The sequence below is a fragment of the Heloderma suspectum genome, chromosome 4 (assembly GCF_057233095.1).
Source record: "Heloderma suspectum isolate Gila_16-S chromosome 4, 16-S_ref, whole genome shotgun sequence".
Classification (NCBI taxonomy): domain Eukaryota; kingdom Metazoa; phylum Chordata; class Lepidosauria; order Squamata; family Helodermatidae; genus Heloderma; species Heloderma suspectum.
In genome coordinates, this window is record NC_139461.1 from 60,593,613 (window position 1) to 60,618,195 (window position 24,583).

Here is a 24,583-nt window from a genome sequence, read left to right on the forward strand (position 1 = left end):
AAAGTGTGTGGGTCACCCCTTTTCATTTTCTGCCACCCCTTTCTCTCTTTCTCTTCCCATCCAGTGGGCTGTGATGAGTTTAGAGCTCTGGCAAAAGCAACCCCCCCCCCCCCGAATGCAAAACAGAGGGCTTTTCAAATTAGGCAGAGGACCACACAGGCGGCCTGAGGGCCAAAGGTTGCCCACACCCGTGCAGAGTGCGCTGTTTTCAGGGAGAGTGAATTAGCTGTGTGCACCCCCACCGCCCACATCTTTGCCCAGGAAAATCCCTGCTGCGGCTCCCGCCTAGGCTAGTTTAGGAGCTCTGCCAGGGATCGATAGCAGACTAATCTGATAAACAAACCGGTGAGTTGGCAACAAGCCGTGTTGTGGGGGCGCCCGACCACATCAGACAAGGTTCAAGGGACGCTCTTTACATTCGGGCTGCTTGAGGGCCTGTCGAGTTTCGCAGGCGGCTCCTCTTCCAAAGCTCCCCCCCACCCCCCGCTCCGCTCCGCTCCGCTCCCTGTCTTCCTCCCTTTCTGGATTCGCTCGATCTGGGACAAGAAGCGCCTTCGCCCTGCGTGGGAAAGGGGTGCGGGGAGAGGCAGGGCGCGGCGCGGGTGGTGCAATGACCCCACGCTTCGCTCCTCCGTCTCTTCTCTGCCGTCGATCCTCCTCTTCTCCCGAGAGGAGGGGCCAGCTGGGAAGGGGCGTGTGGGGCCGCCCGAGTCCTTCTCGCCTTCCAATCGTAGCGACGGCGCTGCTCGCTCTTTTGGCATCGCGATCCAAACTTCCCGGAACGCCGCTGGAGGAAGAAGCCGGAGCCCGCTCGGAGTTTCCCCGCAGAAACTTTTCCTGGCGAGGGAGCCGCTCTCGCGGCGGCCGCAGGAGCGGATCAGAGGAACGGAGCTTCCGCCGACATGGGCCTCGCCGAGCTGCTGGCCGGGCACACCTACGGCCTGGCCCTCGCTGCCGTCCTGGCGCTCTGGGCGCTCTGTGTTTTCTGCAGGAGGAGAAGGTAAGGGAGGAGGAGAGCGCCTGCCCGGCTGCCGCCGACCGGGGGCAGCGTCGGTTCCCTGCTGTCCCTCTGGAAGGTCCGGCAGCGGCGAGGCGAGCTTCCAGCCCCCGTTCCCGAAGAAGGCTGCCTTTGTTACCGACAGTAACGTGGCGCGGGACGCGCGGGAAGAGCCTTGCTGCGGCGCACGAGCGCTCGCTGATTGATTGAGGCAGAACGCGCGCCCAGGCGGCGCAACAGCGGCCGACCTTCAAGGCGCCACAGAAACTAACGACGAAAGAAGCCGCGGCGGTCCGTTAGGACAGTTCCGAAATCTGCAGACGGCGAGGCAGGCCAGACGTTGCAGAAAGCGAGCAAGCTTCCGAGTTCTCCAGAAGTCTTCGTCAGGCTAGATGTTAAGCAACGCGGGGGAGGAGGGCGGGGGAGAGCTGGCTTGATGTTGAAGCCACAGACTCTGCGTTTGGAAACAGTCTTCAGATCGAAGCGTAGGAGTAAATGGCAGACCTAGGGCGCAATCCTACGCATGTTAAAAGCCCTGCAGCTCCCAGCATTCCCCAGCCAGCAAAGCTGTACGCCTTTTCTCTGGCTAAACATGCATAGGATTGCGCCCTTAATTGGTTTAGGCTCCACAGGTTTCAGTTATGCTTAGAGGGCGGGGGCGGGAGACGTACCAAGGCACATTCCCCGTTTCTTAAAATATCACATCCCACAGTTATCCAGCCCCGTTTTCAGCCCTCAGCCAAACACACAGGCTTCTTGTTCCATAGAGATCAGAAGTGAAGGGAAATGTGGTCACATTTATATTAGCAAAGCTGGAGATTAATTTTAGGTGAAAAAAGTTAGTAGAAGGCAAACTGGATAGCAGAGGAAGTTTCAGATTATGAGGGTGGACAGGCTGACAACATAACTCTGACCAGCCCCCCATCCTCCCTGCTTCACCACCAAGAGGTGTGTGTGTGTGTGTATAGAGATGGCAACCTGTGGTTGCATACTCACAGAGGCACAGTGGGAAGGATTGGGTCTTCCTGTGGTGGAGGAGGATGCAAGGGTGCGGGGATTCAGCCATTATTCTGCTCCATTATTGGGATTACTCAGCCCAGTCTTCACCACTGTGCCATCCAGCAGAAGTGGGCAGAGGTATCTTCCCATGCAAGGAACAGCCACCTCATCTTCTCAGTTGCTCACCTGTGCTCTCCCTCTGCATGCTGCAGTGATGGGGATTGTGATCATAGAATAGTAGGGTTGGAAGGGGCCTACAAGGCCATCGAGTCCAACCCCCTGCTCAATGCAAGAATCCAAGTCAGAGCATCCCTGACAGATGGCTGTCCAGCCTCGTCTTGAACGCCTCCAGTGTGGGAGAGCCCACCACCTCCCTAGGTAATTGGTTCCATTGTCGTATTGCTGTAACAGTCGGGAAGTTTTTCCTGATGTTCAGCCAGAATCTGGTTTCCTGTAACTTGAGCCCATTATTCCGTGTCCTGCACTCTGGGATGATGGAGAAGAGATCCTGGCCTTCCTCTCTGTGACAACGTTTCAAATACTTGAAGAGCGCTATCCTATCTCCCCTCAGTCTTCTCTTCTCAAGGCTAAACATGCCCAGTTCTTTCAGTCTCTCTTCATAGGGCTTTGTTTCCAGTCCCCTGATCATCTTTGTTGCCCTCCTCTGAACCCTCTCCAGTTTGTCTGCATCCTTCTTAAACTGTGGTGCCCAGAACTGGACACAGTACTCCAGATGAGGCCTAACCAGTGCTGAGTAGAAGGGAACTAGTACTTCCCGGGATTTGGAAGCTATGCTTCTATTAATGCAGCCCAAAAGAGCATTTGCCTTTTTTGCAGCCACATCACATTGTTGGCTCATATTCAGCTTGTGATCGACAACAATTCCAAGATCTTTCTCGCTTGTAGTGTTGTTGAGCCACGTATCCCCCATCTTGTAACTGTGCATTTGGTTTCTTTTTCCTAGGTGCAGAACTTGGCATTTATCCCTGTTAAAAGTCATTCTGTTGTTTTCTGCCCAGCACTCCAGTCTATCCAGATCACTTTGAATTTTGTTTCTGTCTTCCAAAGTATTAGCTATCCTGCCCAATTTTGTGTCATCTGCAAATCTGATCAGCATTCCCTGCACCTCCTCCTCCAAGTCATTCATAAAAATGTTGAAGAGCACTGGGCCCAGGACTGAGCCCTACGGTACCCCACTCGTTACCTCTCCCCAGTTTGAGAAGGTCCCATTGATAAGCACTCTTTGAGTCCAATTCTGTAGCCAACTCTGGATCTACCGGATCGTTGTTTCATCTAGCTCACTTTGAGCTAGTTTGCTCATCAGGATATCATGAGGCACTTTGTTGAAAGCTTTGCTGAAGTCGACGTATATGATGTCTACAGCATTCTGCAAGCCCAGCAACCTTTGCTGTGCTGCCCAGAGATGTGGTGAGCAAGAGGAGACCTTGGCTGGGTTCACATGACACGCTAACCCATGACGTTTTGTTTTCTGGAACAACCCATGATGGGTTAGCGTGTTGTCTGTGAGAGGTCTCCCCATACCCATCTCCCCCAGATAAGCCACCCTGAGAACCCACTGTCTGCAATAAGGGTTATTTGACCCATGGTGGGTTAGCGTGTTGTCTGTCACGCCACCATGGGTTACAGGACTGCTTCCTGCTTGGCAAGAGCAGCCAGAAACACTGCCACCACTCTGCTCCTCTCAAGCAATCTCTGTTCCAGACACAAAGGAAGCTGGGATACCAGCCTGGCTGGGTGGGAGGTCTACAGGAGGAAGGGCGAGGGGTGTGTAAAATAAACTACTCTCTGTAGCTTGTTTGCCTGATTGTCTGATGGGAGCACAGTAGCTTGCTTGCATAACCACCCACCCAGCGTAGCTTGCCGCCCACCATGGGTTAGCATGATGCGTGAACACAGTCGGGGACTTCTTTCTCAGGAGGTAGGATTCGTCTAGCAAAGGTTACCACAGGCAGCCTCGGCCACCTCCAGTTGCTGTCCTGCCCTGTTCCTCCGGAGGGCTTCACCTGCTCACTGTCCCACTGCCTTTGCACAGCGCAGTGGGGAGGACTGGGCCCAGAGGTGCTTGTGGGAGAGACGGCAGTGGCTGCTTCTGAGCTGGGATCTACAGAGATGGCCGTGCCGCTTCCTCCACCCTCTTGCTCTGGGCACGGTGGTGGGGAGGTGTAGGCTTGCTACATCCAATCCCCACTGGCCAGAGGAGGAGCACATCAGAAGATGAGGGTGGCTGCTCCTTGCTCCGGCCCACTTACTGTCTGTTGCTCTGTTCACAGCATGAGAGGGCAAACGAGCAGGCAGAGGCAGTGCCTTGTGGTCTCTAGCCAGCCCCATAGGGCTCATCTCCAGCTGGTTCAGGGGCTACAGATGCAAGCAAGCTCCCAGAGAGCGAGTGACTAGAGCGAGTGGACAGGGGAAGCAAACAGGAGCTGGCCAGGGGAGTTCAGTGGGGGAGGTCAAGGGGGAGGCCCCTAACATATTTTTTTTTCCATTTATTTGTCTTGTAATTTGTCTTCCATACCAGAGGGACTCTTTTTTTAACCTCCAGTGATTAAGGACCAGGCACAAGCTACTCTAGAACAATCAGAAAGCTAGGCACAAAAAGGAAAACAGACTATGGAAGGACAAGACTCTCCAGTGGTGGTGACCTGCAAGGTGTGTGCAGTGTTTGTTTTCTTGCCTGAGAACAACATGGCCTACACGTTCAGTAAGTGCAAGTTGATCTCACTGCGGGAAGAAAAAGTAAGAGGACTGGAGCGGCAACTGTCGACCCTCTGGGGAATAAGAGAACACGAAGAGTTCTTGGACAGAACGGTGGAACTACAGCAACAAAGCGAAATACAGGAGTTAGAAGAGCAACAGCAAGCTGAGGCAGAAGAGGGAAATGCTGAAGTGAGGAAAATGAAGTAGAGGATACACCCTGGAAAAGGGTGACAGTTAGGTGCAGAAGAACTAGAAGCCACTCTTCACCAGTGGAGGCAGTGGAACTAGGGAACCGCTTCCAGGTACTTGAGGATGAGACTGAAGGACAACCTGCAGAGGAAGAATTACAGGGGAACCTGCATGAGAGTGAGCAAGAAGTCAGTCAAGCAGAGGCGATGAAACCAAGGCCTACAACAAGAAGAAGAGAGGAGAAGTAGTAGTGGGAGACTCCTTGCTGCGTGGGATCGAGACCCAAGTATGCTGCGAAGACCTGTGACTCGCCAGGTATGCTGTCTCCTGGGAGGATGGATCAGAGACGTGACTGAAAGGTTGCCTGCACTCATAAAGCCCACTGACAGGTATCCCTTTCTTCTCATCCATGTGGGAACAAGTGATACCGCCAAGCAGAGCTACGAAGAAATCACGTCAGACTTTGAAGCTTTGGGAAGGAAATTCAAGAACTTTGGGGCCCAGATAGTTTTCTCATCCATCCTTCCAGTAGTCAGAAGAGGGATAGAAAGGGAAAGAAAAATGCTCCAGGTGAATGACTGGCTATGAAGGTGGTGCCGATGAGAGAGATTTGGATTCTGGGACCACGGGCTATACATTCTGGAAGATGGACTGTTGGCAAGGGATGGGTTGCACCTCACAAAGGCTGGGAAGAATGTGTTTGGCCACAGCATGAAGAACTTCATCAGGAGGGCTTTAAACTGAATCCTATGGGGAAGGGAGATGTAAAGTTGAGGGTAACAATGGACAAAGGAGAACCGCAATGGAGAGAGAACAGCTCTAATAGCGCCCAATAACAACTTTTATTTTATTTCATTTCTATACTACCCAATAGCCGAAGCTCTCTGGGCAGTTTTAATAGTCAGTTTAATAGTCTTCACAAACATGTAGGAAGAAAGCCAGACCATGAAGCACATGGTCTTTGATGTCTATATACCAGTGCTCAGAGTATGGGAAACAAACAGAACGAACTTGAAGTCTTAATACAAGAGGGAAATTATGACTTGATAGGTATAACTGAGACTTAGTGGGATGACTTGTCATGACTGGAATACAGCAATTAAAGGATATAACTTGTTCAAAAAGAACAGGAGGAACAGAAAGGGAAGTGGGGTTGCACTATATGTAAACAATACATATCTCTGCACAGAAATACAGAAGGATGAGCTTGGTAGCCCACTGAGAGCATCTGGGTTAAAATAAATGGAGCAAAGAATAAAAGGAACCTGGTGGTCAGAGTCTACTACCAGCCACCCAATGAAGGAGAAGACAAGGATGAAACTTTTGAAAAGCAAATAGCCAATGTTTCAAGGAAGCATGATGTAGTGGTAATGGGGGACTTCAGTTTCCCTGATACTTGTTGGGAGACAAATTCTGCAAAACATGGCCCCTCCAAGAAATCCCTGACTTGTGTTGCTGATAACTTCCTCCTACAGAAAGTGGAGGAGGGAACTAGAGGATCGGCTATCCTTGACTTCATCCTAACCAGCAGAGATGACTTAGTGGATAAAGTAGCAGTTACAGGAATTCTGTGGGAAAGCGACCATGTTATACTTGAGTTCATGGTTCTAAAGGAAGCAAAAGTGAAGCGTAGCCAAACCCGTACCCTGGATTTTAGAAAAGCTGATTTTAATAAACTCAGAACAATGGTCAGTAAGGTCCCATGGCAAGTGACTGTAATGACAAAAGGAATCCAAGATGGGTGGGAGTTTTTTGAAAAGGAAATTTTCAAGGCACAATTACAAACAATTCCAACAAGAAAAAAAGGTGGAAGATAACAGAAGAAGCCAATGTGGCACCACAAAAAGCTTAGAGATGACCTGAAAACAAAAAAGGACACACATAGGAAGTGGAGAGAAGGCCAAGCAACAAAGGAAGAGTACAGCCAGGTAGCACAGGATTGCAGGGATGGCATCAGCTGAGAACAAGCTGAGGTTAGTGAGGGATGCTAAAAGCAACAAAAAGGCTTTCTTCAGATACGTGCATAGTAAAAGACAGAGGAAAGAAATGGTGGTTCAGCTATTAAATAAGGATGGCAAAATGATAACAGATGACAAAGAAAAGGCAGAGGTGCTCAATTCCTACTTTGGTTCAGTCTTCTCCCAAAAGAGGGTCTGTGACCCCCCTGGCAGGCTGAAGGGGCAGGATTGCAGCTTGAGATCGATAGGCATATGGTCAAGGAACACCTAATTACTTTGAATGAGTTCAAATCTCCAGGGCCAGATGTACTGCACCCTAGAGTAATAAAGGAATTGGCAGAAGAACTCTCAGAACCGCTGTCTATTCTCTTTGAGAAATCATGGAGGACGGGGGAAGTGCCAGATCTGGAGGAGGGCTAATGTTGTCCCTATCTTCAAAAAGGGTAAAAAGAGGAACCCGGGAACTACAGACCAGTCAGTCTGACATCAATCCCTGGAAAAATTCTGGAGCAGGTCATAAAGCAATCCATCTGTAAGCACCTTGAAAACAATGCAGTGATTACTGGAAGCCAACATGGATTTGTCAAGAACAAATCCTGCCAGACGAGTCTGATCTCATTTTTTGATCAGGTCACCTCGCTTGTGGAGAGTGGAAATGCTGTGGATGTAATATACCTCAACTTCAGCAAAGCTTTCGACAAAGTGCACCATTATATCCTTATTAGCAAACTAGCTCGAAGTGGGCTAGATGAAACAACAATCAGGTGGATCCACAGTTGGCTAAAGAATTGGACTCAAAGAGTGCTTATCAATGGGATCTTCTCAAACTGGGGAGAGGTAACGAGTGGGGTACCGCAGGGCTCAGTCCTGGGCCCAGTGATCTTCAACATTTTTATGAATGACTTGGAGGAGGAGGTGCAGGGAATGTTGATCAGATTTGCAGATGACACAAAATTGGGCAGGATAGCTAATACTTTGGAAGACAGGAACAAAATTCAAAGTGATCTTGATGGACTGGAGCACTGGGCAGAAAACAGAATGAAATTTAATAGGGATAAATGCCACGTTCTGCACCTAGGAAAACGAAACCAAATGCACAGTTACAAGATGGGGATACGTCAACAGCTCTACAACTGAGAAAGATCTTGGAATTGTTGTAGATCACAAGCTGAATATGAGCCAACAATGTGCTGTGGCTGCAAAAAAGGCAAATGCTGTTTTGGGCTGCATTAACAGAAGCATAGCTTCCAAATCCCGGGAAGTACTAGTTCCCCTCTAGTCAGCACTGGTTAGGCCTCATCTGGAGTACTGTGTCCAGTTCTGGGCTCTGCACTTTAAGAAGGATGCAGACAAGCTGGAGAGCATTCAGAGGAGGGCCACAAAGATGATCAGGGGACTGGAAACAAAGCCCTACGAAGAGAGACTGAAAGAACTGGGTGTGTTTAGCCTTGAGAAGAGAAGACTGAGGGGAGAGATGATAGTGCTCTTCAAGTACTTGAAAGGTTGTCACAGAGAGGAAGGCCAGGATCTCTTCTCCATCATCCCAGAGTGCAGGACACGGAATAATGGGCTCAAGTTACAGGAAGCCAGATTCTGGCTGAACATCAGGAAAAATGTCCTGACTGTTACAGCAGTACGACAATGGAACCAATTACCTGGGGAGGTGGTGGGCTCTCCCACACTGGAGGCATTCAAGACGAGGCTGGACAGCCATCTGTCAGGGATGCTCTGACTTGGATGCCTGCATTGAGCAGGGGTTGGACTTGATGGTCTTGTAGGCCCCTTCCAACCCCACTATTCTATGATCCTATCATTCTGCCCTGCTCAGAGAGAGGCTGAGCAGGAAACGACACACTGTAGGAATTGCCTTTGCTTTTGCTTGCTCGCACACCCTCTGGGCAGCCTGCTGTGCTCAGTTCTCCCCTTTGTGCCCCCTCAGAGAGAGAATGGGGTGGGGAAAGGGGGCAGAGTCAGGAGCAGCCTCCATTTCTCTTGTACACTCCCTCCTACTCACCTTCTGGATGATTTGCCAGGCCTAGTTTTTACGTCTGCACCTTCCAGAGGGAGAGAGGACATGAACAATTGGAGGCTGTTCCTGTCACGCCCTGGCTGATGGAATCCTCTTCAGAGGAAGAGATGGAGCTCCTGGAGACAAACAACATCAAGGAGCAGCCTCTGTCAGAGAAGCAGGAATACTTCACAGCTAGGAGTACTAAGACTATATCCAAGAAGCACAAACCCCAATAATACAATTCACAGCTATATTGCTGACAATGTAGAACAGGAATGACGACCTTTGTACATAACAGAATGCCACTCAAGATCTGTTTCTGCAAATTACCTTTATCAAGCTCATGTCTGTACATTTTGAGTCCTTGGGAGAAAATCTTTTCTAGTCCACTTTCAAGTAATCATTGCTGGGCTGCACCTCTCCACTCTTCTAGTGTTAAAAGCAAATCCTTATAAACCAACCGGGTGTGCAAAACCAGATTTTGCAAACTCCAGTTAACCAAAATGTTTACGACTCCTTCAAAATGCCCAAGGACAAAATGTTGCAGCTGAGTCCAGGGTGGGGCTCTGAAAGCTCTACTTTATAAGCCTTTGGTTATGACCTGCAAACTGTTGAACTCCTTTCCCTCACCAGATATGAATTTCTACCCCTGGCTAGGGACAAATCTGTTTAGCAAAGTCAGCAAGTAAGCAAAGGTCAAATTATAGTGTTATCAGTCCAGGGGAAAAGGGCAGTTTACAAACAGAATCTTATGAAGAATCATTAGCAGCACAACAGTTAAGTCCATCCAAAAGCAAGGTTTCAAGATTCTGAGAGCTAAAATAAGGTGCAGTGCAAGAAGCACTTGTCCTTTTTCCTTCTTTCCAGTTGTCAACTAGAAATTTGATTCCGGATTGGAGAAAGACATATTGGGTGGACAGAAACCTGCAAAACCAGACTTTTCTCATAGTTTTAGGCAGCCAGTGTTACCCTAGGCCCTATCAGGGCATACGGGAACATTCCAGACTCATGGAGTTGTACAATCATTGTAACTTCTTCTCATACTGGTCCATTGTTCCACAACTTGACCACAACTTTGTCAGTATGGCTGTCTACATCTCTGATTCCAGGCAGCAAAAACTTTCTGCCTTCAAGGAAAGGCGAGCTTGTGAACCAAAGTTTCACTCCCATTCCATTCCATTCCATTCCATTCCATGACTTCCTTATAAGCCCTCTGGGAAAAATCCAACATTTAATTTCATTTATTATATTTCTATACCGCCCCTTAGCCAAAGCTCTCTGGGTGGTTCACAAAAATTAAAAACCATTAAAATACAATATACAAAATTTAAAAGCCATTTACATAAAAGCACCCAGACAATATACACAAACAACATATAAATAAAAACAACTTTGAACAGTCAGTCATAACTAATGACACATCCAGGACTGATTAAAACTCATCATGTGATGCCAAATGTTTGGGAAAAGAGAGAGGTCTTAACCTGGCCCTGAGAAGATAACAATGTTGGCACCAGGCGGACCTCAATGGATTTTGCCCTCTGTTCCCGACACTTGGACCCCAAAAGGGACCTGAGTAACTTTGCACTTCAGCATTTGGTGAGTGGCCTGCACCCGCTAACTCTCCTGTGGCGCACCAAGGCCTCAGCAGCTGCCGATGGGCTATTGAACTGTTCTTGCTGAAGGAGGCTGCCTTGAATTCCTGTAGGGTCAGAAGTCAGTGTCTCATTTCTAGGAACTCGGGCCTTGGCAACTGGAAACCAGGCAGGTAACTGTCTGGCGAGGGATAGAAATTCAGTCACCCTGTTTGCCTTAAAAAAAGTGATTCTAAGACTCAGCACAAGAATTAATTATGAATTCTAGACAGTAGGCCACACGTTTGCGTTGGCTATCCTTGGTATTATTTATTTATTTATTTAATTTCTATACCGCCCAATAGCCGAAGCTCTCTGGGCGGTTCACAAAAATTAAAACCAAACACACAATAAAACAATTTAAAATGTTGTTGTTGTTGTTCAGTCGTTCAGTCGTGTCCGACTCTTCGTGACCCCATGGACCATAGCACGCCAGGCCTTCCTGTCCTGCGCTCTCTCCCGGAGTGTGCTCAAGTTCATATTCATTGCATCGGTGATGCTATCTAGCCATCTCATCCTCTGCCGTCCCCTTCTCCTTTTGCCTTCAGTCTTTCCTAGCATCAGGGTCTTTTCCAGAGAGTTTTCTCTTCGCATTAGGTGGCCAAAATCTTTGAGCTTCAGCTTCAGTATCTGTCCTTCCAATGAGCACTCAGGGTTGATTTCCTTTAGGATGGACTGATTTGACCTCCTTGCAGTCCAGGGGACTCGTAAGAGTCTTCTCCAGCACCACAGTTCGAAAGCATCAATTCTTCGGCGCTCAGCCTTCCTTATAGTCCAGCTCTCACAGCCATACATTACTACTGGGAAAACCATAGCTTTGATTAGACGGACCTTTGTCGGCAAGGTGATGTCTCTGCTTCTGACTATGCTGTCTAGGTTGGCCATAGCTTTCCTCCCAAGGAGCAAGCGTCTTTTAATTTCATGGCTACAGTCACCATCTGCGGTGATCTTGGAGCCCAAGAAAGTAAAATCTGTCACTGCTTCCATTTCTTCCCCTTCTATATGCCAGGAAGTGATGGGGCCAGATGCCATGATCTTCGTTTTTTTTAATGTTGAGTTTCAAACCCGCTTTTGCACTCTCCTCTTTCACCCTCAACAAGAGGCTCTTTAGATCCTCTTCACTTTCTGCCATTAGGGTGGTATCGTCTGCATATCGGAGGTTGTTGATAATTCTCCCAGCAATCTTAATTCCGACCTCTGATTCATCCAACCCGGCATTTCTCATGATGTACTCTGCATATAAGTTAAATAAGCAGGGTGACAATATGCAGCCTTGTCGTACTCCTTTCCCAATTTGGAACCAATCGGTTGTTCCATGTCTGGTTCTGACTGTTGCTTCTTGACCCTCGTACAGGTTTCTCAGGAGACAGGTAAGGTGGTCTGGTACTCCCATCACTTTAAGAATTTGCCACAGTTTGTTGTGATCCACACAAAGGCTTTAGCGTAGTCAATGAAGCAGAAATAGATGTTTTTCTGGAATTCTCTTGCTTTCTCCATGATCCAGCAAATGTTGGCGATTTGATCTCTAGTTCCTCTCCCTCTTCGAAACCCAGCTTGTACTTCCGGTAGTTCTCGGTTCACATACTGCTGAAGCCTAGCTTGTAGGATTTTGAGCATCACCTTGCTGGCATGTGAAATGAGCGCAATTGTGCGGTAGTTTGAACACTCTTTGGCGTTGCCCTTCTTTGGAATTGGAATGTAAACTGACCTTTTCCAGTCTTGTGGCCACTGTTGAGTGTTCCAAATTTGTTGGCATATTGAATGCAGCACTTTAACAGCATCATCTTTTAGGATTTTAAATAGCTCAGCTGGAATACTGTCATCTACACTAGCTTTGTTGTTAGTAATGCTTCCTAAGGCCCACTTGACTTCACTTTCTAGGATGTCCGGCTCAAGTTCAGTGACCGCACTATCATGGCTATCAGGGACATTCAGATCTTTCCTGTATAGTTCTTCTGTGTATTCTTGCCACCTCTTCTTAATCTTATCTGCTTCTGTTAGGTCCCTGCCTTCTTTGTCCTATATCATGCCAGTCTTTGCATAAAACCTTCCCTTGAGATCTCCCGATTTTCTTGAAGAGATCTCTAGTCTTTCCCATTCTCTTGTTTTCCTCGATTTCTTTGCATTGTTGATTTAAGAAGGCCTTCTTGTCTCTCCTTGCTATTCTCTGGAACTCTGCATTCAGTTGGATATATCTTCCCCTTTCTCCTTTGCTTTTCGCTTCCCTTCTTTCCTCAGCTACTTGTAAAGCCTCATCAGACAGCCACTTGGCTTTCTTGCATTTCTTTTTCTTTGGGATGGATTTCGTTGCTGCCTCCTGAACAATGTTATGGACCTCCGTCCATAGTTCCTCAGGCACTCTGTCTATCAGGTCTAATCCCTGAAATCTATTCCTCACCTCCACTGTGTATTCATCAGGGATATGATTTAGGTCATATCTGAATGGTTTAGTGGTTTTCCCTACGTTCTTCAATTTAAGCCGAAATTTTGCAACAAGAAGCTCATGATCTGAGCCACAGTCAGCTCCAGGTCTTGTTTTTACTGACTATATAGAGCTTCTCCATCTTTGGCTGCCAAGGACATAATCAATCTGATTTCGATATTGACCATCTGGTGACGTCCATGTGTTGAGTCGTCTCTTGTGCTGTTGGAAAAGAGTGTTTGCTATGATCAGCGTGTTCTCTTGGCAAAACTCTATTAGCCTTTGTTCTGCTTCATTCTGTACACCAAGGCCATGCTTGCCTGTTATCCCGGTGATTTCTTGACTTCCTACTTTAGCATTCCAATCCCCTATGATGAAGAGGACATCTTTTTTTGGTGTTAGTTCTAGAAGGTGTTGTAGGTCTTCATAGAACCGATTAACCTCAGCTTCTTCGGCATCAGTGGTTGCGGCATAGACTTGAATTACTGTGATGTTGAATGGTTTGCCTTGGATTCGTACTGAGATCATTCTATCGTTTTTAAGATTGTACCCCAGTACTGCTTTTCCCACCCTTTTGTTGACTATGAGTGCTACTCCATTTCTTCTAAGGGATTCTTGCCCACAATAGTAGATATGATGGTCACCTGAATTAAATTCGCCCATGCCTCTCCATTTTAGTTCGCTGATTCCCAAGATGTCGATGTTCAATCTTGCCATCTCATGTTTGACCACCTGCAGCTTACCTTGATTCATTGATCTGACATTCCAGGTTCCTAAACAATATTGTTCTTTACAGCATCGGATTTTCTTTTCACCACCAGACACATCCACAGCTGAGTGTCCTTTCGGCTTTGGCCCAGCCGCTTCGCTCTTTCTGGCGCTACTTGGAAATACCCTCTCCTTTTCCCCAGTAGTATATTGGACACCTTCCGACCTGAGGGGCTCATCTTCCAGCGTCATCTCTTTTAGCCTTGTGTTACGTTCCATGGGGTTTTCTTGGCAAGAATACTGGAGTGGGTTGCCATTTCCTTCTCCAGTGGACCACATTTTGTCAGAACCCTCTGCCATGACCTGTCCGTCTTGGGTGGCCCTGCACGGCATAGCTTATGGCTTCACTGAGTTACACAAGCCCCTTTGCCACAACAAGGCAGTGATCCATGAAGGGGAATTTAAAATATATAGAATATTAAAAGCACAATATAACAATACAACCACAATAAAACCTAGCAGCAGTGCAGGAGTTTAAAATACAGATTTAAAACAGCAAAGATAAAAATTTAGAAAGCTAAAATGCCTGGGAAAATAAAAAGGTCTTCACCTGGCACCGAAAGGAATACAATGTAGGCGCCAGGCGAACCTCACTAGGGAGCTCATTCCAGAGCCGGGGTGCCACAGCAGAAAAAGCCCTCCTCCTAGTAGCCACCCACCTCACTTCCTTTGGCAGGGGCTCACGGAGAAGAGCCGGTGATGATGATCTTAAGGTCCAGGCAGGCACATATGGGAGGAGGCGATCCTTCAGGTAACCTGGCCCCAAGCCGTTAAGGGCTTTGAATGTTAACACCAGCACTTTGAATCGGTCCCGGAAATGGACTGGCAGCCAGTGCAGCTGGAAAAGTACTGGCGTAATATGAGCTCGCAGGCCAGTCCCTGTTAACAATCTTGCTGCCCTATTTTGGACCAGCTGAAGTTTCCGGACCATTTTCAAAGGCAGCCCCACGTATAAGGCATTGCAGTAATCCAGACGAGAAGTTATCAGAGAATGGATAACTGTAGCTAGGCTATCTCTGTCCAGATAAGGGCGTAGTTGGTATACCAGCCTAAGCTGATAAAAAGTGCTCCATGCCACTGAGTTCACCTGTGCCTCAAGTGACAGTTCTGGATCCAAGAGCACCCCCAAACTACGAACCTGATCCTTTAGGGGGAGTGCAACCCCCTCCAGAACTGGTTGAATATCACCTAGCCGGGCAGACGAACCACCCACTAACAGTACCTCCGTCTTGTCTGGATTGACTTTCAGTTTATTGGCCCTCACCCAGTCCTTTACCGTGCCCAGGCACTGATTCAGAACAGCCACTGCCTCACCTGGTTTTGATGAGAAAGAGAGGTAGAGCTGGGTGTCATCTGCATATTGATGGCACCTCAGCCCACACCTCCGGATAACCTCCCCCAGCGGTTTCATGTAGATGTTAAACAGCATGGGGGATAAAATAGAGCCCTGTGGAACCCCATGGCACAATTGCCATGGCACAGAGCAATAATCCCCCAGCACCACCTTCTGGAATCGGCCATCCAAGTAGGAGCGGAACCACTGTAGTGCAGTGCCTCCAACTCCTAACCCAGACAACCTATCCAGAAGGATACCATTGTCGATGGTATCGAAAGCCGCTGAGAGGTCCAGGAGAATCAACAGGGTCGCACTCCCCCTGTCCCTCTCCCGGCAGAGGTCATCCCACAGGGCGACCAAGGCAGTTTCCGTTCCAAAACCAGGCCTGAAGCCCGATTGAAATGGATCTAGATAATCCGTTTCATTCAAGAGTGCCTGGAGCTGTCCTACAACCACCCGCTCAAGCACCTTGCCCAGGAAGGGGGTGTTGGCCACTGGCCTATAATTGTTAACATCCTCTGGGTCCAGGTTAGGCTTTTTCAGGAGTGGTCTAATTACCGCCTCTTTTAAAGCGGCAGGCACCACTCCCTCTCTCAAGGAGGAATTTACAACCTCCTGGACCCAGCCGGACAACCCCTCCTTGTTTGATTTAATAAGCCATGAAGGGCAAGGGTCAAGCACACAAGTTGTCAATTGGACTTGGCCAAGCACCTTGTCTGCATCCTCAGGCCTCAGTAACTGAAACTCATCCAATAAAACTGGACCAGATGGTGCTCTGAACGCCTCTACCAATGGAACTGCATTAATGGTGGTGTCCAATTCATGACGAATCTGAGCGACTTCATCCTCAAAGTGCTGTGCAAACTTGTCACAGCGTGCTACCGAGGGTTCCACCATCTCTCTCCCTGGCCCAGAATGTAACAGGCCGCGAACTACTCAGAAAAGCTCCGCTGGATGACACTGAGAAGATGCAATGCTGGTGGAAAAGAACTGTCTCTTTGCCACCCTCACCGCCACAGAGTAGGCTCGATAGTGGGCTCTTACCTGTGTTCGGTCAGACTCAGCACGAGTTTTCCTCCACCTGCGTTCTAGCCGTCTCCCCTCTTGCTTCATTGCCCTCAGCTCAGGTGTATACCAAGGAGCTGGCCGGGCTCTGCTCAGAGGGAGAGGGCGCTTGGGCGCGATCGTGTCAACCGCCCGAGTCATCTCTGCATTCCACAGAGTGACCTGGGCTTTGACAGGAGCACCAGCCATACCAGCAGGAAAATCCCCCAGAGCCCTCTGGAATCCATCAGAATCCATTAATCTCCGGGGGCGGACCATTTTAATAGGTCCCCCACCCTTGCAGAGGGGAAAGGCCGCCAGAAGTCTAAACCTCAGCACGAAGTGATCTGACCATGACAAAGGGACAGATGTTAATTCCTCCACTTTCAGATCACCATCCACCTGCCCAGTCGAGAAAACCAGATCAAGCATGTGTCCTTTTATATGCGTTGGGCCGATGACATGTTGGGACAGCCCCATGGTTGTCATGGCAGCCATGAAGTCCTGAGCCGCCCTGGATACAGCGGCCTCGGCATGGAAGTTGAGATCCCCCAGGACCATCATCCTAGGGGTCCTCAACACCAAGTCCAAGACCACCTCCGTCAGCTCAGGCAGGGAGTCTGATGGGCAGCGGGGTGGGCGGTACACCAACAGAATCCCTAATCTATCCCGGGTACCCAACACAAGGTACAAACACTCAAGATCTGGTAGCCAACTCAAACGTTGTGGTCGCCTTGATTGTGCCCTGGAAGGTCCCCCCATGGCTTGAAGTTGACTCCACGCCACTCCTCCCCGCACCTCTCAATGCTAGGCAGTGCTCAGCACTTAAGGCGCAATCCTATGCATGTTTAGACAGAAAATGGTCCCACAACTCCAACGTTGGCTGGGGAATGCTGGGAGTTGTAGGACTATTTTCTGTCTAAACATGCATAGGATTGCACCCTTAGTTGCTGCTGCCACTGACCATCATGTGGCAGCCCCTTTCCCAATCGGCATAGGCTAGAAGGAGCAGGAATGTGATGCTCACATACTACTGAGCACTGCTTAATTCTAAGAGGAGGTGCACAGCCAGAGGAGGAAGAGGGGGCTCATGTGTGGGAAGGGTGGTGGTCAGTGCATTCAGCTTGGTGGATGGCGCAGAGTTGAATTTGTCAAGTTTGCCAGTGGGTGGGGGTGAGTTATGGACTCCTGGTTCTAAAAGTAAGCTCTGGGCCAGAGTTGACTCTGCCCAGTAAAAGTATGTGGGATCAGAACACCGCTCCATCCAGCTCAGTATCCTGTGTCTTACAGAGGCCAGATTCAAATCTTTGAGGAAATTAAATAAGCACAAGACATTAACAGCGGATTCCATTGCCCTCTGCACACTCCCAGTCACAGGTGCATTGGGATTACTGTTTTACATTTAAATTTCTACACTGTTTCAGCCCACACAGCACATCTGAAATGAATTTTAAGTGGGGAACCTTGAATCCAGCAGTATGTTTCAGATTTTGGGCACGAGATGTTGGTAGCAAGCTTTACATTACAGTGACAAACCTAGATCCTCTTGTCATGATGATTTATCAAAATAACTTTTTCAGGCCTGTTGTTTGACAGCTTTAGCTCAAAAGGCTAACATTTACAATTTTGAATCCAGAGTGTTTCTTGAGATGCTGCAGAGTTTCAAAACTGGATTTGATTTTCAAATGTTGAAAACTTGTCAGATCTAAAGTTCTAACCAAGATGGCAGAATACATTTGTGCCATTTGTGATAATGTTCCAGCAGGCCTGGTGTCAAGGGTAGGCATGGTCAGGCACCCCAGCAAGGGCCCACTGACAAGATCCCCCTGGCACTGATCCTCCTCTTTACCATTCCACCCTGCTTGTTCATGTGTCTCTTGCTCTGGCCCAGACAATGGTCGTGGTGAGAAGCAAGAACAGTAGATCCCACTGCCTAGTTGCTCATTTGCTTGCTGCCTGCCAAGCAAGAAGTGGTAGCAATGATTAGAAAGAGGATGAGGAGCAACCGCGGCTGATGACAGTGGCGGTAAGAATGTCAACTCCCTGAGGGAGGGGGCTCACTGAGGGTGTCTTGCCCGTGGGCCCTGAAAAACCTGGAGCTGGCACTGCCTTCTTTAACTTTCCAGGCATGTTCCTCATATGACAACCTGATTTAGCATAGTGATTTATTTATTTATAACATCTGTGCCCCACTTTCATCCCCACATGGCACCAAATGGCTTATGCTATCAGAATTAACAACAAGAAAAGACCGAAACAATAAGAAACCATCAAAGCAGCATATAAAATGATACAGCCAGCCAGTATAAATACTATCAGTAAAAAGAAGTGCTGGACATTATTAAAAGCTGTTAAGGACATGGAATCACAGAATAGTGGGGTTGGAAGGGGCCTGTAAGACCATCAACTCCAACCCTCTGCTCAATGCAGGAATCCAAGTCAGAGCATCCCTGACAAGTGGCTGTCCAGGACACAGGAGAACAGGACAGATTTTGGTGCCTAAAAGACAATAAAGAAGCTGTTCAGGTGCACATAACTAGGAGCGAGTTTCACAGTTTGTGGGCCACTGCTGCAAAGACCACCCTCAAGCAGGTCTTATCTTTATTGTTTTCTGGTATTCCATTTAAATCCTATGTAACTTTTGAGGCAGTAAAGGATCTGCAAATGGATTTAAGAGTTCGGGCTGATCCAAAATGCCATGTGGAAGCAATCAATTCTCTTCTCAGCAAACCGTTTCCAGACTTCGGTGGTTTTGTTTCTTTGGCACGTATCAGCAAAACAAATCTTAGAACTCTTCTGGACCAGGTCTTAAATTTCTTCTTACAAGCCAGTGGTTTGTTGGTTGGTTAAGGTTTTTTTTGTTGGTAAATGTAATCAATTAAAATTACTGGCAGTGGCTGGGTTGTCCATAAAATGTATTTGATGCTTTTGTTTTTGTCCTCCCTGAGGGAGTGTTCTGGTTTTCTGTAATGTAGGCCCCTGTTGTCGTCTTGTGGCATGTGATCAGCAGTAGAGGCTGGTGGCTCCGATTTTGGTGAGACTGTGAATCCACTCTGGGTTTCAGTCAGAATCAGCCAGAACTCTAAAGGAATTATCCAAGGTGCTGAACCTATTTTGAACTTTCCTCTTCTGCTCTCCCTGTGTGTACATGTGCATGCACATGAGAGAGAACAAAGGAGGGATGGGGTGGCGCAGAGAGAGATGCAGGTGAAGGCTGTTGCATATGAAGCAGCTGCTACTTGTGGCTTGCAGTGATATGAGCAGAGTTGCCTGCATATAGATGGCTAGTCCCATGGAGCCAGTGGCACTTAGTGGCTTCTTTGTGTGGTTTGACCCTTAGTTGCAGGCACCAGTTGCCTGTCACTTAGTTGCTGGTACTGTGCCTGTTCATGTGAATGGTGCAGTGACATGAGAGCCAGCCCATGAGATTTGCTGCTGGAGAGGAAAGACATGATGGCGTCCCTGCCCCCAATTCCACATTCAGAATCTGACAGGACTGGCAGTTGAATGAGGTGGCAATCCTCCACCTTATCCAAGGGCTGCAAGCTAGCTTAGGGGATGCAAGGCAAGCAGTGTGACACACACACAACTGTCCTCCAACAGAAGGGAACAGCCAGGGAGCTGCTGCTCCATCCACACCAACCATCATATGTAGTCTGAGGCAACTGCCCTTCTCTGCCTAATGGGAGGGCCAGCCCTGAGTGACACTACAGACTCATTCTGGTGCTACCTGAATGGTGTGGGAGCAAGTACTGCTACAGTAACAACAGGAGTCTAGACCATGTGGGAACAATCCACAACATGGCTTCTCCCCACTGTAAATTTGGTCCTGTTTAACCTCAGAACCTGCTCCAAATGGGTCCAAAGCATGCCGGTGGGTAACCAAGCTAATCCCAACAGACAAACATCACTACGGACAAAATTGTAAATTGAAATCTATTTAAGGCTTTATTTCAGAAAAATACAAAACGTAAAGTGGCATCGTGGTTATATGAGTGTTAGAAACTTTCTCTATAATTACAGGGAAAGAGAATGCAACAAAAATAGAAGATTAATTAAAAGAATTGCAAATGCCAAAGCTGGTATTATGAATTTGGCTAATAGGAGAAGGGATTGAGCTTCTAACATTGTTATGACTCCTTCTTCCAGCTTTCTCCTGTTTACTACTTGCAGTTCAAAGCTAAACTAAAACAAAACTAAAGTAAACTAAAACATAAGTGTTAACCCCCCCATTACTTCCTCCTGTGCCTTCCTTTACTATATAAAAGCTACGCTAAAGCATTACTAGGTTCCTCTAGGCATGTGAAGAATAGAGGTAGAAATTAGAGTGAAAGGAAAACCCAAGACCTGGAAATAATTCCAAATGCCCACCCTGAAGATGGGATTCCAAATCCCATCCTCCGAAATAACCTCCAAGTCCCAAACTCAGAAATAATTCTAAGTTCCAAGTCTAAGATTCTAAACAGGCCCGTAGTTACCCAAATCCTTGGGTCTGGTGGCGAGGCAGAAAGAGTGAAGTGAAGTAACAAGCAGCAGCAGGAACAAGAGCAGCAGGAACAAGAGCAGCAGGAACAGGAGCAGCAGGAACAGGAGCAGCAAGGAGCTCTCACTACTTGTGCTTTGATAGTGCTCTGGTCAAAGGTAGGGCCCCAAGGAGCAATGAGAGAACCATCTTCCAATCAAAATGGGATGCACATGGTTAGAGCATTCGCTCACCAATCAGAACTAAGGTATCTCATCTATCTCCCATTATTTCATGTGTTTGGGGAACATATCTGGTATCATTACAAACGGGATACTTTGAAATGTCCCAAAACGTGGCCCAGAGTCTGCCATCTGGACATGTTACCTTGATTGATGCATTTCTCCCTGGTATATCTTCTTTGAACTCCCTGTCATCTTTGGCCATTTTTGGCCATACCTGCCCAAGCACCTCCTCCCAGTTGTCACTCGTGCTCAGGACTACAGCTTCCGCTGCCCAACTAGCGTCGAGTAAGGACATTCTCTTATCAGCAGGTGTACACCACGAGATGTCATCAAGATGCCAGATGATATATCATCATATATGATGATCATGATCATCATCTTAGTTAGAGTCTCTGTTAGTGAAATAATATCAGTGAGCATAGAATCAAACCTCAAGGTCTTCTCGCCCAGGGGTCAAGAGTCTGGAATATAAAACTGGTTATGAGTCTGGGATCTTTTAGGGGCTCTTCTTGTAGGTCACTCCAAAACCCTCACTCAGGTCATTCAACCATTCCAGACCAAATTAGCCATCTTTACTCTTTGTTAACCCTTTTAGTACCAGATTAATATCCACACTAGCATTACCCCACCTGAAATTGAGGCTACACTCGAAAAGGGAAGGCACTGCATCATGGACTCCTGGCATGTGCAAAATCATGTGATGTTAACACTGCTATGGCTGCTATGCCAACAGTCAGACACTGTACAATAGACAGTTCGCTGTAACCCTTCCAACTTTGCTGGCACTGTCTCATTGCCACAAGAGTTTTAGGGGTGAAGCTTTGCACCAAAGATTTATAGAAATGTCTTGCTCCAGTCTAAGAGGCAGTTTTGACTCCATTGTGAGAAGAGTTGCAAAGCAGCCCAGGAAAAACACTATTCTATGCCCTCAACTATTGGTATTTCTCCAGCAAGCACATAAACATGTGGATGTAATGTTTATGATCTTATTTTGGTAATGGCAGATATCCACATTTTCTGTGTTCCTTTTTTGTTCTGTGGATGCCAGGGACTCCTAAAATCAATCCATGAATATATAATCATTTCAGGATATATATTAGTGTGAGTTAGATAAACCATTGCCTCATTCTGGTTTAGTGTGCACATTTGGAAATCCTGTTTATATATTTTTGCACTCTTAGGAGAGTGTCTGGGTTATTTGTATTGCTTCTGAGCCAAGAATGCTTCTGCCGTTTTTACCTTTAAATTGTGTCTTTTAACATCTTCAAAGGCTCAAATGGCCCATTTAGAGGAAGAGTGTAAATGGTAAATGACTAATTCTATATCTAAAAGGATGTTAGATGTTTTTAATTGAAATGAAAATAGCAAGAAGGTTTTACTGGCTTATAAAACGTTAACGGCAAAAGAGAGAGAGAGAGAGAGAGAGTTGCTTTGAGAGCACTTGATTTCTGTTGCCATATCATAATAATGTACAATACTTAGTGCCTTTTCATGATCATTCTCATTCAGCAGCTTATTGCTTTTCATGCTATGTCGTGCTCCAGGGATTTGATTTTTGGTAGGAACATCCAGTGGAGGCTGGTATCTCCAATATATGGAGCTCCTTTAGAGTTCTGACTGGTTCTGACTGAAACCCAGAGTGGATTTACTGCCCCACTGACATCAGAGTCACCATCCTCCACTGGCAACATAAACCTAGAGGCTGTGGCAAGAAAAGCCATACTCATGGCCATAGTTCAGTTTTCAGTTTCAGTCATCCTAACAATGCTGTTTTACAGGCTCAGCTCCAGGTTTTGAGGGGCTCTAGGCAGGCTGCACTTGGTGGGCCCCCTCTAGTGCTAACCACACCCACCCACCCAACACCCACTGCAACTGGGAGGCTAGCAGGTGGCAGTCAGAGCTGAGTAGTGCTCCATGTCACCAGGGGGCCCAAATGACAGTGTATGTTGAGGGTGCAAGCAAGGCCTCAGACCCACTGGCCCCTGCTGAAGTGCATGGGCCCTGGCTGTATGCTGGGTGCTGATGCTGGGCCTATGACTTTACCCCTTTTGTCCCTGCGATCCTGTGAAGTATATTATTTCTGTCCTTCAGGTGGCGAACTGAAGGCTAGAGATGTTCACTTGACCAGACCCTCAGAGGTCAACTGCCATTACCGTGACACCTGTTTTCAGGTTCACTGGGAATGATTCTAGCCGAAGGTAAAGCCTCTCTCACCTGTGCTGGCAAAAGCTCACTCTTGATCCATTTGTTGTTGTTGTTGATATCATAAGTCCTCCATAAAGCCAAACTGCCTCTGTAAAGGCAGGCTGATAGAATCACTGTGGCAACCTTGCAAACCCTAGGACGGGGCAGGCAACCCAGTTCCCTGCAGACGTTTTGGACTGCAGCTTCCATAAACCTTGCCCATTGACCATGCTGGTTGGGGCTGATTGGAATTGTAGCCCAAAATGTCTGTAGGGCAACCAGTAGCCAACCCCTGCCCTTAGGAAATGTCTTATCTCCTTCCCCTCAGCTGCCCTCTTTTAGCTGTCCTTTCACATGGCTGCAGCAGAGAGAGAGAGATGGAATGGCAGGACCTACTCCATCAGCTTAGCTCAAAGAACAGCCCCATTTGGTTCCCCCTCTCCTTCCGCTGTTTCCATTCAATGTTTCCATTCATTATAAACACTTTAAGAACTGATGCATGGGTTTGCTTGTTTTTGTCCTCTATCTCCATTCCTTTTTTTAATTTTTGTTATGTCTTTTTGATTTTTTTGATTTAGTTTGTTTAAACTACTTATATACTGTTTGATATCGTAAGATCTTGTAAGAAGTTTACATGAGAAATACATAAAAGACAATATAAAATCCAATATAAAAACAATATAAAATAATAAATATATTGTAGATTGTAAACCTGTGGGCAGGGATTGTCTGCTTGTTGTTTTGTTGATCCTACCCTGCTCTGGGAGCTGTTTTGCCTGGAGAGCATGGCATAATGCTTTAAAAGAAATAAATTTTCAAGCAAGCCCTCTTAGCATAGAGCTAAAGGCACTTATCAAGTGGAAATGACCCTGTCTTGCCTGGAACCATTACTCCTCCCTTATTTTAAGGACCCATATGCCCCTTGTAAGCGATACTCTGGAAGTCTAGACTCCTTACAATCATATTCATGTCTACATGTTCCACTGAGTTCAGTTGAGCTTACTCCCAGATCAGTGGTATATATTGCAGCCTCAATCTTATAAGGAAAGAACCACTGTTGGAATCTTTTTAAAGTGCATTAAGTGACGACTAGTTTCAAAGGAAATATTCCAATATCACCTGAACACAGGGGTTTGTGAACATTGGTTGGGGCCAAAATTAGCATCTTAAATAGGTTCAGCACCTACAAGCTGGCAGAACCAGTGCTCTAGGGGTAAACATCTCCTTCCTCTCCTCTCTTCACCTATTCCTGAATATTTTCTGTCTATTTGTGTAGATGTGGGGATCTGATGTCACTGTCAGGGTCCTGCCCTCTGATGTCATCTGGCTCATGGGGGAGTCCAGGAGGCAATCTGGGCCCTGGACCAAATATGGTTCCCCACCCCTGGACTAGATAGTGGAAGATCCTCTCCTGGTCTGGCATAATGTCCCGCAGTCGTCTGTCTACCCCAAAAGACTCAGCACTCATAATTGCTAACATCACTTAACATCACCAGTCATATTTATCATGCCAAGTGATCTTCGTATACTTGCTAATGAAATAAATAAGTTATAAACACATGAGTTTGTTCAACTAAGAGCCAGTGTGGTGTAGTGGTTAGAGTGTTAGACTGGGC

The 24,583-nt window shown here is 47.3% G+C and overlaps 1 protein-coding gene across 2 annotated transcripts in view; it reads left to right on the forward strand.

Moving 5' to 3' along the window:
• Positions 1-355: 355 nt before the first annotated feature.
• Positions 356-24,583, forward strand: part of CYP7B1 (cytochrome P450 family 7 subfamily B member 1) — a 168,152-nt gene continuing 143,924 nt past the window's right edge. For both annotated transcript variants that reach the window (XM_084849427.1, XM_084849428.1), the window contains exon 1: positions 356-1,000. In XM_084849427.1, the coding sequence (XP_084705553.1) occupies positions 903-1,000 (98 nt within the window). In that variant the 5' untranslated portion in view covers positions 356-902. The remainder of the gene's footprint in view (positions 1,001-24,583) is intronic.